General features: G+C 53.9%; 1 protein-coding gene across 1 annotated transcript; it reads left to right on the forward strand.

Moving 5' to 3' along the window:
- Positions 1-201: 201 nt before the first annotated feature.
- Positions 202-14,552, forward strand: LOC310921466 (Fc receptor-like protein 4; the record flags this gene model as incomplete). The annotated part of the gene is given in 7 exon segments (XM_083881596.1): positions 202-240; positions 243-507; positions 746-1,009; positions 1,513-1,800; positions 1,972-2,003; positions 11,286-11,468; positions 14,418-14,552. Coding segments are annotated over 7 exon segments (1,206 nt in total).

Consider the following 14,552-nt stretch of genomic DNA (forward strand, 5'->3'; position numbering starts at 1 on the left):
TCCTGCCTCAGCCTGTGGTAGCCACGGTGTCCCAGGCCATGAGAGGTCTGTGCCATTTTAGTGTCCCCATGGGGAAAGCTTGGGGACAATGCCACAGCCCGAGCCCTGGGTGCTGCTGTCCTTGTGGTGTCACCCCCACCCAGCCCTGTCCCTTCTCCCTTCCAGCCCAGACCCTCGGCCTCGCTGGTGAGTCCTCAGGTGATGCCATGTCCCTGCCCTGCTGTCCCCAGCCCCATGCTGTGGCCATGGCAGGCTGGTGTCCCCTGTCACCCACAGGTGCCCAGGCCACCCAGCTCCTGGTGGAGCCCCCCTGGACACCAGCGGTGCTGTGGGACCGGGTGACACTGACCTGCCTGGGCTCGGGGACCACCGGTGACACCACCTGGTACAAGGATGGGCGGCCCTGGGGGAATGAGTTCCGGGATAAGTTTGTTGTCACTGAGAGTGGCACCTACAGGTGTGACAGACCTGGCACCGGGCTCAGCCCCCCCGTGAGAGTCTTAAATGGTGAGGGGGTTTTGGGTGTCCCCAACCTGCCACCTGTAAGGACTCTGAGGGCTGTGGGTGGTCTCTGCTCCATGGGTCACCTCCTGGTGTACCAGAGCCCAATCCCTGCCACCGGGACATCCCAGGGCATCCCAGTGTGAGGGGACACCTCCCCTGCAATGGGTGGCCCCTGGTGCCTCCTGGTGCCATCAGGACCCTCCAGACGCCCCTGGTGTGACAGGACCTCTCTGTCCCCCAGACTGGCTGGTGCTGCAGGTGCCAGCACGGGCACTGCTGGGGGGGGACACGGTGACACTGCGCTGCCGCAGTTGGCACGACAGATCAGTCACCAGCGTGCACTTCTACCATGAAGAGAAGGATCTTGGGGAGCCCCAGGAAGGGACCGAGCTGTCTCTGTCCCCTCTGCAGCTGCACCACAGTGGCCGCTACCGCTGCAGAGGCTGGATGGGGCCTGTAACGCCACAGTGGAGGGAGTCGGAGCTGGTGACAGTGACAGTGCGCAGTGAGTGCAGGGATGGGGACAGGGAACCCTGACATCCTCCAAGGGTTTCCCCACCACTGCCTGCATCCTTCACCCCTCCTTTTACCCCTTCCTGGCTCACCCAAAATTTCCCGTGTCCCTCTGGGTTTCCCCCACGACTGCCCAGTTCCCTCTCCAGATCCCTCATCCCTCTCTATGTCCCCCCCATCCCTCCCTGGCATCCCGCACCCCTTCCAAGGTCCCCATTCTGCCCTCTGGTCCCTTTTCCTCCCTGGGTCCACTGGGCCCTCTCTAAACCCCACATCATTCCCTGAGTCTCCTCAGTCTCTCTTGTGATCCTCCATCCCTGCCTGGCTCTCTCCACATTTCCATGGGGTCTCTTCTTTGTCCCAGGTCCCAACACACCTCCCAGGGTCCACTTCTGCTCACTGGGGTCCTCTGTGCTCCCCTCCAATCCTCCCTCCTTTCCCTCCCATGTCCCCCAACAATCTTGGCTTCCCCATGCCACCGGTGTCCCCCTGCAGGGATTCCACTCTCAGGGGTGTCCCTGGTGGCACAGCCCCCCGGGGGACAGGTGGCACTGGGTGACCGCCTGGTGCTGAGCTGTGAAGTGACCACTGGGACAGGTCCCTTGTCCCTCACCTGGCACCGGGGGGGCTCAGGGGCACAGCTGGGCACCGGCCCCCGCCTGGAGCTGCCCCACGTTGGGGACAATGACAGCGGCCACTATCACTGCCGGGTCAGCGATGGGGACAGCGTGGTCAAGAGTGTCCCCCTGAATGTCACCGTCCTGGGTGAATGGGACCCTCAGGGTGGGGGTGTTCCCACCCACAGCATCCTCCAGGACACCCCCATTCCCCCGTTCCTGTCCCTCTTGCTGGGTGCCAGCCCCTGCCCCATCCTCAGCCCTGTCTCTGTCCCCACAGGGCCCGTGGCCAATGCCACCATCACCCCTGGTCTCCTGTCACTCCGGGTGTGCCCAGGTGACCCCGTGACACTGCACTGCTCGGTGCAGGTGGGCTCAGCCCCTGTCACCTTCACCTGGCTGCACAATGGGCAGGAGGTGGCCTGGGGTCCCATTCTGGAGCTTGGGGACGTCGATGTGGGACATTCGGGCACCTACCAGTGTGTGGCCACCAACCAGCTGGGACAGGACGGGCACCGCATGTTCCGGGCACTCAGCCCTGAGCTGGCCCTGGAGGTGACCCCTGGCTCACCCTGGGTCACAGGTGGGGTCACAGGGGGTCACTGGGGTGTTCAGGACCCCTGGGGTTCAGGGTGACCCCACTGTGTTCCCCTCTGTCCCCAGCAGTGGCTGTGAATGTCGGCAGGACCCTCCTGTTCCTGGTCCTGCTCCTGGCTGTCATCGGGGGCTGTCACTGCTGGCACCACTGGGGTGGGTGACAGTGGGGGGGAATGGGGGGTCCTGGAGTGAGGGGAAGCCCCCAGAGTGGGGGCAGAGCTGGGGCAGCACCCAGGGCCCCTGAGCTGGGGGAAACTGAGCCCACAGTGACCTTGGTTTGGGGTTCTGGGGGATTTGGGAGGAATCTGGAGGGTCTTGGTTGGGCTTCAAGGGCATCCCTGGGTTGGCTTTGTAAAACATTGGGGTGGCTCTGGGAGCTCCTGGAGTGTTGGAAATGCTCTTGGAGGGCCATGCGGGGATGTGAGGGGATCTTTCAGGCGTCCTGGGGATGTTGGGGGTGTGCCAATCTCTGCCGGGGTTGGGGTGTGGGGTCTCAGAGCACCCTGAGACACTGTGGGACACTGAGGACTTTGGGGGCACTGTGGTGGTGCAGAAGTTCTGGGGGGTTCAGGGGTGCTTGGAGTGTCTGGAGGGAATCAGGGGTTTGCTGGGGATCAGGGCTTCAGTGGGAATTTATGGGGCTGGTGAGTGGTTGGAGGTGCCGAGGTCCCAGGAAGGTGGTCCCAGGAAGGTTTAGGGGTTCCAGGGTCCCCATGGTCACCCCCTCCCATTTTCCTTGCAGCCTCCAGGAAGGCCCAGCACAGGTGAGGGGGGGGCTCTGGCCAGGACTCCCCTTTCCCCTCCCCACACACCCCTCAGACCCCCCTTATCCCTGCAGGACCCCCCTGTGTGGGCACAGAGTGGGCAGGGGGTGAGTACAGGGGGGGACAGGGACACGTCACCCACCAGTGTCACCCCCCAGCCATGACCCCACAGCTGGTGTCACTCTCAGGGCCCCCCTGAGTGTCCCCTGGCCCTGCCCCACCTCGGGATCTTCAACTGACCAACAAGGAGCTGCTGAGACCCCACGAGGGACAGCAGGACCCCCATGACATCTACAAGAATGTGCTGTGACACCGGGGGACACTGACAGCCCTGGGGACATCGATTCCCCTCAGTGGTCCCTTTTTCTTCTTCACAGCATCCCACGGGCTCCTCATCCCCTCACCCAGTGCCCGGCAGGCCCCCAAACCTTTTCCCTCCTCTCGTACCCAAAATTCAGCTTTTTGATTAAACTCTGTGAGAAACAAGGCTCACTCTTTAATAGTTTTATATGTTTAATAAGGGGAAAATGGGACAGCAAACAGTGTGCTGAGTGCTTGGCCACTGCCAGAGGCACACAGTTATCTCTAACAATTCTTCTTATGTTCCTTTTCATTGTGATGGTGAATTACATATTCAAGGAGGTTATACATATTCAAACATTCTTTCAAGTTTACATGTTCTGGGAATTCTTTTGCTTGCTTTGACCCTTGACTCATTCTCTTAGAGTCCATGCCTGTGCTGGTTTTGCATCGGTTGAAGAAAAGCTGTGGCAAAACCAATCAGTGATTAGCACTGAATATTGAGAACCTGTGGAACCAATTGAAGAGGCAGATATGCCTCTGTGGCCACACAGGCTGAAATGAGAAGAATCTCGGGAAAAGTTCTCATTTCCCCCAGCCTGGGCAGAGGTGACCTGCTGTAGCCTTGGCAGGGCCGGGCCCAGCGACTCCTGGGCAGGGCAGGGCAGGGCAGGGCAGGGCAAGGCAGGGCAGGGCAGGGCAGGGCAGGGCAGGGCAGGAAGGCCCCAGGGTAGGTTTGGAAGGATTCTTTACTGTTGGGGAGGATGATTCAGGGAAACTTAATCAATATGATTGCTTAGCAACACATTCTGATAATATGAAACCTAGAATCAAATTAGTAATGAAAGCTTACTTTTAGTTGTAGGATACCGAGTCTTATAACCTTACTAAGGTTACTATATAACCTTAAGACAATGGCCTGGCCAGCTGAAGGAGAATCCCTTTTGATCCCTTTCTACTGGCTAAGGGATCCAAAGGTCAATGTAGCCAAACAGAAAAGTCTAAAGAGTAGTTTTTAGAATTTAAAATATAACACAGTATAGTAATGTAGTAGTTCTTATAGACTATATGTAGATTCTATAGGATTTTGTGTCTTTTATTGGTTGGTCACTGTAAATTAGAATATTCAACATAAAAGGAGATATAATATATTGTAACAAGGACTGTTGCCTGATCCCGAGAGAAAACACAAACCAACAGAGTGTCAGTTTATGCAGTGCTTTATTCGAGGGCCCTGGGGACCTGAGGACTAGCGTCCCAAGTCAGAGTCCCGAGTTGGTTACAAAGATGCTCATTTTTATACCTTTGTTACAAGTCTTACTTCATCAGCCTATGTGCAGTTTCCTATATACTTTACTTCAAACTTTCACATTCATCTTTTAGATAACCTTTCTAACGGTTATAAATTTTGCATGCTTGCTTTAGCTAAAACTAAAGGTTAATCTTCTAAGCTTAACTCCCACCATAGAAAACATCTTGTCGATAACAATGTAACCATATTTCACGAGTAATCTGTATATCTGTATGTACTACATGCTCTACTAAATCCTTTGAACATTGTTACCTGCATCAGCAGATTCTCAGGCCTCATTTCTCAGGCTTGGTTCCCATGGGCCTGCACCAGAAACCAACTCCTTAGCCTAACTAATGCTAACGGAGGCCTTATGGCAACAGGACCTCGCTTTCTCTCTTAGTGCTCTTATCCCTGCTCTCTTTCCCCTGTGCTCTGACCCCTGCCATCTTGCTCTCTGGCTCTCTTACTCTCTTACCTCTTACTGTCTTGCTCTTTCTCCCTCTCTCTTTGGGACTGCCCTCCAGCTGAGGCTGGTGGCTGAAGGCAAAGCCCTTTTTACCCACCACCCTTGCAATAAAACCACGTGTTTCTAGAATATCTCAGGTCAGCAGAGTTCCTTCTCCCTGCTGTCCATGGATGCTGTTACACTTTACTATGAGCAGCTCCAGCCACAGTCACCAAGAGCCCTTGAGGAGGGAGAGGCCCCAGCAGCTCCAGAGATCCTGTGGCCAAGAGCAGGGGCAGCTCTGCAGCCGTGCAGAGTGGCCGCGCAGCTGAGAATTGAATGCAGCCAGAACCCCTGAGATCCTGGCCCAGCCCCAGCACAGCCTGAATTTACCACCTGCAGCCCCTGCCCAGGAGAACCACCATGGCCTCTGCAGACCTGGGAGAATGGTAACTCCTTCTTTGCACAGATGAAACTTGCAAAGCACTAATGGTCTCTTACATGAGAGAGGAGGGCAGAGTGAAGCCATGTGGAGAGACAATATGAAGATACCAAAGCCAGTGAAGGAGGAGATGAATCTTAGATGTCAAGGGAACGAGATGATGCCTCGGGTTTAGGCTGAAGTTCTTTTGTAATCCGTGGTAATGGACTGTGATATACTAGACTATCCCTCTAAGTCGTGGAAGGCATGGATGGGGAGATGAGAGTATTCAAATTGTGGATCTGAGCAAAGACATTTGCAGTGAACTACGTAAATATTGAAGTAGTTTTGATTTTATGATAAGCTTGAACAGAGACAGAGACAAAGATGAAATGAAAATCTGCCCCCAGAAAGAGGAAAGATCTCTGTTCCTAGAGATGAAGAAAACCTTTTCTTTTGCACCATTCATCTTTAAAATGGTGCCCCATGAGTTTCCATGGCCCATTATGCAGCTGTGCAGAGGCTGGGTGACATGGGAGGCAACTCACAAATGTAGATTCCCCGGGCAGCTGCTCTTGTGAGAATTAAAAAGCCACAAGAAAACTGTTCTTTCTTGTGGGGAAGTTTCCATGGTAGACCAAAAGAGACTTCTTGTTGCCCTGAATTTTCTTGCTTTTGAGTCTTTGAGTCTTTGTAGCAAGGTTCTCGCGCAGCTTCATGACAACAATGCATATTTTTAGAATTTATCAATGTGTTTACATATTTGTTCTCTGGGAGGAGAAATGGGATTTATGTGATGTTCACCAACGAGGTTCATGAGGTGGTAACCTCTCTAGCCAATCTTCGGCCTTTTGTACAAAGTGTATATGAGTTGATGGAGTAATAAAAACAAAGAGCTTTCCTTGTTTGACCTGCTCCTGCCTGCTTGTGCTCTGTGTGTCCGAAATAGTGACAATCTGGTGACTTGGCATGGGAACTGCACGTCTGGTGGACCTCTTGGTGTCTGGACTGCATCTGTGCCCAGTATGAGAACTGCACGTGCTGTGTGCCTGAGGTAATGAGTGGTAAGAGATAATGATCTCTAACCCCTCCTCAGCAGATGAGGCCCTCATGTTGGACCTTTGGCTTGAGGTTCTACAGAAGGAGGGAGCCCCTGTTCTCAGAAGTGCTTTCCAAAAATTGTTCTGTTATGCTAGAACTCATGGGGGTTTTTTTGCAGGCTTCAAAAAGCTTTTTCTACAGCAGAGTGGAAGTCCCTGGGTGACCATTTGCTTCAGTTTTTCACATCGGTGCTGGAGTGTGGGAGAATTCAGGGCTTGTGGAAGCCGTGCAGGACCAGTGCCACCAGCGCCCCCAGCCCCCATGCCACGGTGGCGGCGGCAGCAGCAGAAGGTCGCCCCCTCCACTTTCCCCCCTCAGTGCCTTCCTGGCGTTGGAAGCTCCAAGAGCGCGCTTGGGTTAGGGTGATGGGGTTGTCACGGCAGACTGTCCGCATTGTGGTATCTCTATGAGATACTCTGTGGAACAGGATGGTGCGGAGGCAGGATGGGGTCCATGAGGCTGCGACTCTGCTGAGGAATGCAGAGGCAGGGTGATGCTCGGGCAGCCTCCAAGCTCGACAAGCTGGTTCTTCTGGGAGCTCGTCACACCCCCCAGCCTCCCTCCTCCCTGTGAGGATCGCGACACCTCTCCTGTGGTTTCATCTCCCCTGTGAGGACGGCGCTTGGCAGTGCCACGGGGCCACAGGACATGCCCCCAGCACTGTGATCTCCCGCCTGACGGAGCCAGGGCAGCACAGCACAGGCAGTTCCCAACGATCTGAAGGCGGCTGCAGGTGCTGCAGTGTTCATTTCAAAGGAATTGGCGCAGCTTTGCAGTGTTCATCTGCTGCAAAGGGTCCCGGGGTGCCAGGTCTCCCTCAGTTTCGGATGATATCCAAACAAAGGCAAATGCAGTGGGCGGCCATGGGTCAGCACGGTGCTCCCTGCAGGGCAGGGATGGATTCCCCAGCTCTGCAGGTGCTGCAAGACAAGCTCTCACCTCCGTCCCTATGGAGCCCACGGGACAGGATTCAGAGGCCAATGATGCCTTGTCTAATGCTGAGGCCAGCAAGAAACAAAGAAAGAGAGTGCAGAAAGGGATCACTCCTTTGTTTCTTTGTGGAAGGTGTGGACGGCTGGCTCACATGGCAAATGTTTGTAAGGCAATCCATGTGAATGGCCAGCCTCTGCCAAAAGGGCAGTGGGGCACAAAGAGGAAGCGTGCTCGGACAGAAGAGTCTTCCCAGTCCCCACAGCCGATGGAGGTCTGTTGGGAAAGTCCAATCCCACACCCACCTCTCCCTGTCAGAGTCCCTGAAGGGACCAGAATTGTTTAATTTGTGTTTGAGTTTTCTGTTCACAGGACAAAGAGTCAGTGGTGAGAAGGCGGTTGCTCTGAAGTTACTGAGCTGCCTGGATTTCACTGGACTGTTGCTCTGATCAGAGACTGTCCTGGAACAATTTGGAACGGACATTGCAATTTTCTCCTTTGCTGTTTGGCAGCTGGAATGGACTGTCTTTCAACATCCATTCATCGCCCTTCGTGACTTGGTTTGGGAGCTGTTGGACCAGGGTCATCTGGAATCTTCAACCAGTCCTGGGACATTCCCGTGTTCTGCATCGAAACAGAACTCTGGGGACTGGAGGTTTTTATAACACCTCCAAAAAAGCCAATCCTCAATTGTGAATCTGAATGATTGTGATTCATTTGTATCCTGCAGGTATCGCTGGCTGATGAATGTCCAATTCCTTGCACATTCTGGAATGGGTCATTTTTGCCCCATCTGCCACAAGGCGGCAAAATATTGTTTGAAAAAATAAACAAACAATCAATTTATTTTTTTTTGTTTGTGCTAATTGCTCGATTTCAGCTGCAAAAGATGGCAGTCAATCATTTTGTATGAGCTCATTGCTCAATTGACAAATGCAGGCAACAATGCTTGCGAATTTGACAGATGCAGATTTTTGTAAAATTCATACTCTCAGTATTATGGGAGGAATTTGATTGGAGCTTTGCAAGCAGTGTTTTTCTGCCAAATGCTCTGGTACCATGAGCTGTTGCGAGTGGCAGAAATCCTTTGGATTTTTTTTTGCGGCCCAGAAATAGTCCAAAGTTAGTGCAAGGACCCACTGTCTTTACAGACGATTTGGGGAGGACGAGGTAGGCCAGTGTTGCTTGGAAGAATAGTTTTGAGGGGAAAAGTTTGGGAAGCCCCTGAGGATGGTCAGCCCATTTGGTTGTATTGGGGCTGCTGTCATGGCATTTCCACAGTTTTCCCAGGAACCTTTTCCATTAGTCACGGATTTAATTTCTGTGGCTGACATGGCACACAGATGGGTTGTTCAAATTTGAAGAGAGTCAGCAATGTTGTTTGTTCCATTGGCTGAAGAACCTGTGTTGTGCCACAGAGGCCTGGTTCTTCAAAAACGGGGAACGCAGGGTGAAACCTCACAAATTTATTTGGCAAACGCTTTGCATGCCATCGAGCACCTTACAGGTGCCAAAGAATTTCACGAACCCTGCAATGTGAAAAGCAAGAAACCGTGACCGAATGAAGGTCAACAGCGGAGGAACCACTGGTCCTCCCATGGGAACAGAAACTGAACCATGTTCGTTTTCTTTTTTCCTGTTTTCTTTTTTTTAAAGGTAAAAGGGTGAGATGTCGTCCCTGAATTTCTTGCTTTCAAGTGTTTGAACCTTTGCAGTAGCTTTCTCACGCTGCTTCATGTAAATAATATTGTATTCTTAGAATTTATCCGTATGTTTTGCATTCTTGTTCTCTGAGAGAGAACTTGACTGATGGTCATAGTGACCAATGGAGTCAGGAGGTTGTAACCTCCTTGGGCCAATCTTGGCCCTCTGTACAAAATTTATATAAGTTGTAGAAGTCAGAAAACAAAGAGCCTACCATGATTGACCCTGCTGATACATGCTGTCCTCTGTGAGGGTCCACAAGACCACAATGTGTTGCCCCTCTAAAGGCAGGGGTAACAGGTCTTGGTGCTTCTAGAAATGGACACGACAGGACAGGACAGGACAGGACAGGACAGGACAGGAAAGGTCTGGACCATACCGGACGGAACCGGATAAGATGGGAGAAGAAAAGACAGGACGGGATGGGAAGGGAAGGGAAGAGAAGGGAAGGGAAGGGAAGGGAAGGGAAGGGAAGGGAAGGGAAGGGAAGGGAAGGGAAGGGAAGGGAAGGGAAGGGAAGGGAAGGGAAGGGAAGGGAAGGGAAGGGAAGGGAAGGGAAGGGAAGGGAAGGGAAGGGAAGGGAAGGGAAGGGAAGGGAAGGGAAGGGATGCTGATGGCTTGCAGGCTGAGGTGCTGTGTGTGCAGGGGAAGGCAGTTAGGGAGGGAGAGAGCAGGTCTGCTGGGGGCAGAGTGTTCTTTTGCTTGGCAGGCTTTGTATCTTTTTTCTAATGAGCTTTGGCCTCCGGCCTGCCAGCTCTGGGCAGAGCTGGGCAACTGTATCCACTTGCCTGCTGCACGGTGGGGGTAGGCACAGGGAGCTTGTCCGAGCTGTGTGCAGAGGAATCCTCAGGGGCCCGGGCCGGAGGTGCTGAGCGGCCCGTGGGCTGTGGTGACTGGCGGCTGGTGTTGACGCTTCCCTTGGAGCGTCTCCAGGCAGGGAATGTTGGGGGCTGCCACGGCTGAGGTGTCACAGAGGCAGCGGAATTTAGAAGGTTGGTGCTGGGCAGCTCCTGGCTGCCGGGCGGCAGAGCTGTGTCAGCCCCTGGAGAGGACACACAGGCCGAGGCAGAGGTGAGAATGGCAGGCGGGGCTGAGCTGAGAGGGAGCAGGGGATTAATGGAGTCCAGGCACTGGCTGCCTGGGCATCCCGGGGAGGGGTGTTGTCATGATCCATCAATGAAAGCAGGGGTGATGCTGCTTCTTTTACTGATTTCAGTGTGTAAAAACAACAGTGAGAATTTCAGTATTAATGAAAGCAATTGCACTTGTGTGTTCATTTTGAGAGAATGTGAGCAGGTACAGAAACAGACTGGTCCATCAGCAAGTACAATCCGTTGATTATGACTTGCCCATTTTTTCTGTTCTGGGTCCCGTTGAAATGCATGCTAGTTTTTTCCATCAAACACACCTACATTCAACACCTACATTCAACACTTGACAGACGTCCCACCTGAGGCAGGCTAGGACTCCTGTTTTGGGGTTTTAGGGTCCTTTAGGGGTTTCAGTCTGTGTTCTTGATGATGGTCATGAGGCAGATGAGGGATCTTCAGGCTGTCTCTTACACTGTGGAGACAGAGGGCATTAAGTAATTGAATATTTTGCCTGGATTATCAGAGAGCCCATCTGCAGTAGGACTTCTGAAGGTAGAAGGGCAACAAGTACCAGTTCCCACCTTGACAGTGCACTGCTGGTTGTATTGGATGAATCGAGACGCTGTTATCCCCATCCACAAGATGATTCAACATCTGGAGACCCAAAGGGTGGTCAGCAAAACACACCCTTCAATAGCTTCAACTCACCTTTGTGCAAGTCTGATGGAGAATGGGGACTGACTGTGGGCTATCGTGGCTTGAATGAAGTGACTCCACTGCTGAGCACTGCTGTGCTGGACATGCTGGAACTCCAGTACTAGCTGGAGTCTGAGGCAGTGAGGTGGTACACCACTACTGACATTGCCAATGCATTTTTCTCCATTCCTCTGGCAGCAGAATACAGTACTCAGTTTGCTTTCATGTGGAGCGACATGCAGTACACCTGGAACTGACTGTTCCAAGGGTGGAAACACAGCCCCACCATCTTCCATGGACTAATCCAGGCTGCACTGGAGAAGGGTGAAGCTCCGGAACATTTACAGTACATCTATGACATAATTGTGTGGAGGAACACGGCAATGGAAGTGTTTGAGAAAGGAGAGAAGATCATCTGGATTGTTCTGGAAGCTGGCTTCATCAACAAGAGCAAGGTCAAGGGACCTGCCCGAGAGATCCAGTTCCTGGGAGTAAAGTGGCAGGATGGACAGCATCAGATTGCTACTGAGGTCATCCATAAGATCATCATGACGTCTCCACTGACCACAAAGAAGGAAACACAAGCTTTCCTAGGTGCCATAGGCTTTTAGAGGATGCACATTCCTGAGTACAGCCAGATCGTGAGCCCTTTCTACCTGGTTATCCGCAAGAAGAACAATTTCCACTGGGGCCCTGAACAGCTACATTCCTTTGCCCAGATGAAGCAGGAGATTGCTCACGCAGTAGCTCTTGGCCTAGTCAGGGCAGGACCAGATGTGAAGAATGTGCTTTACTCTGCAGCTGGGAACCATGGTCTGTCCTGGAACCTTAGGCAGAAGGTGCCTGGGGAGACTCAAGTCTGACCACTGGGATTCTGGAGCTGAAGCTACAGAGGGTCCAAAGCCAACTACACTCTCACAGAGAAGGAAATCTTGGCCACCTATAAAGGAGCTGCCTCAGAGGTGATTTGCACAGAAGCACAATTCCTCCTGGCACCCCGACTACCAGTGCTGGCGTGGATGTTTAAAGGAAAGGTCCCCTCTACCCACAACGCAACTGATGCCACATGGAGCAAATGGATTGCCCTCATCATATTGAGTGCCCGTATTGGAAACCCAAATCGCCCTGGGATTTTGGAGATAATTACAAACTGGCCAGAAGATGAAAACTTGGGTCTCACAGATGAAGAGGAGCAAGAACAAGTGACAAGGGCTGAAGAAGCTCCTCCATACAACCAACTGCCAGTAGAAGAAAGACACTACGCTCTTTTCACTGATGGTTCCTGTCGCATCGTGGGGATGAACTGCAAGTGGAAAGCAGCCGTATGGAGCCCCACACGACAGGTCACACAAGCCACTGAAGGAGAAGGTGGATTGAGTTGACTCAATCCAACTTGCTGAACTCAAAGCCGTGCAATTGGCCCTGGACATTGCTGAAAGACAGAAGTGGCCAAGGCTCTACCTCTACACTGATTTGTGGATGGTAGCCAGTGCACTGTGGGGCTGGCTGGAAAAGTGGGAAAAGGCCAACTGGCAGCATAGGGGAAAGCCAGTCTGGACTGCTGATGAATGGAAAGACATTGCTACTCAGGTAAAGAAGCTACCTGTGAAAATCCACCATGCAGATGCCCATGTCCCCAAGAGTCAGGCTAATGAGGCGCACCAAAACAGCAAGCAGGTAGATCAGGCTGCAAATATAGAGGTATCAAAGATAGGCTTAGATTGGCAAGACAAGGGAGAGTTGTTCCTGGCTCTATGGGCCCATGATGCCTCAGGTCATCAGGGTAGAAATGCCACCTATAAGTGGGCATGAGACCGAGGGGTGGATTTAACCACGGGCAGTATTTCCCAACTGCATGGTATGTGGCCCTCGTCCCTGTTCCTGAAACCCCGTTTCCCTGTCCCCACAGCTGCCCTGCCCCAAGGTTCCTTTTATCACATCCTTATCCCCACATCTCCACCCTCCTGTTCATGTCCCCACAGCCACCCCATGACTCTGGTCACACTGGGCTCCGTGCCCATGCACTGGCTCTGCTGGCCTTGGGGACCTCAGGGGACCCCACAGACCCCCTGTGCCCCCTCCCCACCACTCTCTGCCTCACCAGAGCCCATCCCTGGGGTGTCAGGCCCGTGCCCGGGGCACTCACCCCACAGGAGCAGAGCCACCTTCCTGGCCATCCTCGTGTCCCCAGCCATGTGGACTGGCTGTCACTCGCTGCTGTGGCCACCGGGCCCCTGGGTGGCAGCTCTTCTGCGGAATGGGAAGGAAGCAAGGTCAGATCTCACCCTCCTGTGTCAGTGGCACCTGGTGGGGGCAGGCTGGACACAAGCTGGGGACAGGCTTTGGGCAGGCTGGGGACAGGCTGGGGGCAGGATGGTGACAGGCTTTGGGCAGGGTAGGGACAGGCTGGGGACAGGCTTTGGGCAGGGTAGGGACAAGCTGGGGACAGGCTTTGGGCAGGGTGGGGACAGGCTTTGGGCAGGGTAGGGACAAGCTGGGGACAGGCTTTGGGCAGGCTGGGGACAGCATGGTGACAGGCTTTGGGCAGGGTAGGGACAGGCTGGGGACAGGCTGAGGGTAGGCTGGGGACAGGCTGGGGGCAAGGCTGGGTGGCACACGGTGGGACATGGATATTCTCAGGAGTGGGTCCTCAGGGGGTTTGGGGAGCCAGGGATGGGTGTCCAGGAGAATGGGGGGTCCCAGGGATGGAGTCTGTGGGAAATGAGGGTCCTGAGGAGGGAGGGTCACTGGATATGGGGGTGCAATGGGAATTGGGGTCCCAGGGCTCGGGGGACTCATGGATGAGAGTCCCAGAGGAACGGTGGCTCCAGGGATTTGGGTGATGGGATGGGTGTGGCAGGGATGATGGGGCCAGGGGAATGGGGCCTCCTGGGAGACTGAAGGCCCTGAGGGAAAGGGGCTTGTAGGGATGGAATGAATGGGAGAGGGTTCCTTGGAAATGGGTTCCTGGGCCAGGGAGATCAAGGAGAATGGCAGTCCCAGGACAGAGGGACAGGGAGGGGAACCATAAGGAATGGGAGTACCATGGAAGGTCAGTGGCTGGGCTGGCCCATGGGTCACAGCTCCTTCCCAGGGTGCCTCAGATTTTCGGGTGACACAGAGCCCAGCGCTGTCCCTCTAAGTGCTGGTGGCCTGGTGATCACCCCAGGTGGATTCTGAGGGCCTCTGGGTCTGTGTTCCCCCACTGCCAAGGAGCTTTTTCCTCTTCATTTCCATTTCCCTCCTTTTTCCTCTCAATTTCATAACCATCAAGTTCGTGCCTTGATAATCCTGGGTAGCACCTGAGCAGGGAACGGGTTGGGAGAACTCCAGGGTGGGGGAAGCAGGGGTGAGGTGTCTGCAGAGGGGGGTGGGAGGCTGTGGGGGATGGGAGTGTCTGGCTATGCCCCCCCAACACTTTCACTTTCTCTCTCCTGCAGCAGAAAGAAGAGGCCGTTTGTGCTGAGTGCCACACAGGGGAGCAGGTTCTGTCCTGGGGGGCAGGTGGCCACCTGCTCCAGCCGCTCCCGCCTTGGCCGCTGCTCCAGCTCTGCCTTCCTGGCCGGCCAGAGTGA

The sequence above is a fragment of the Zosterops lateralis genome, assembly GCF_965231275.1.
Source record: "Zosterops lateralis genome assembly, chromosome: 34".
Lineage (NCBI taxonomy): Eukaryota > Metazoa > Chordata > Aves > Passeriformes > Zosteropidae > Zosterops > Zosterops lateralis.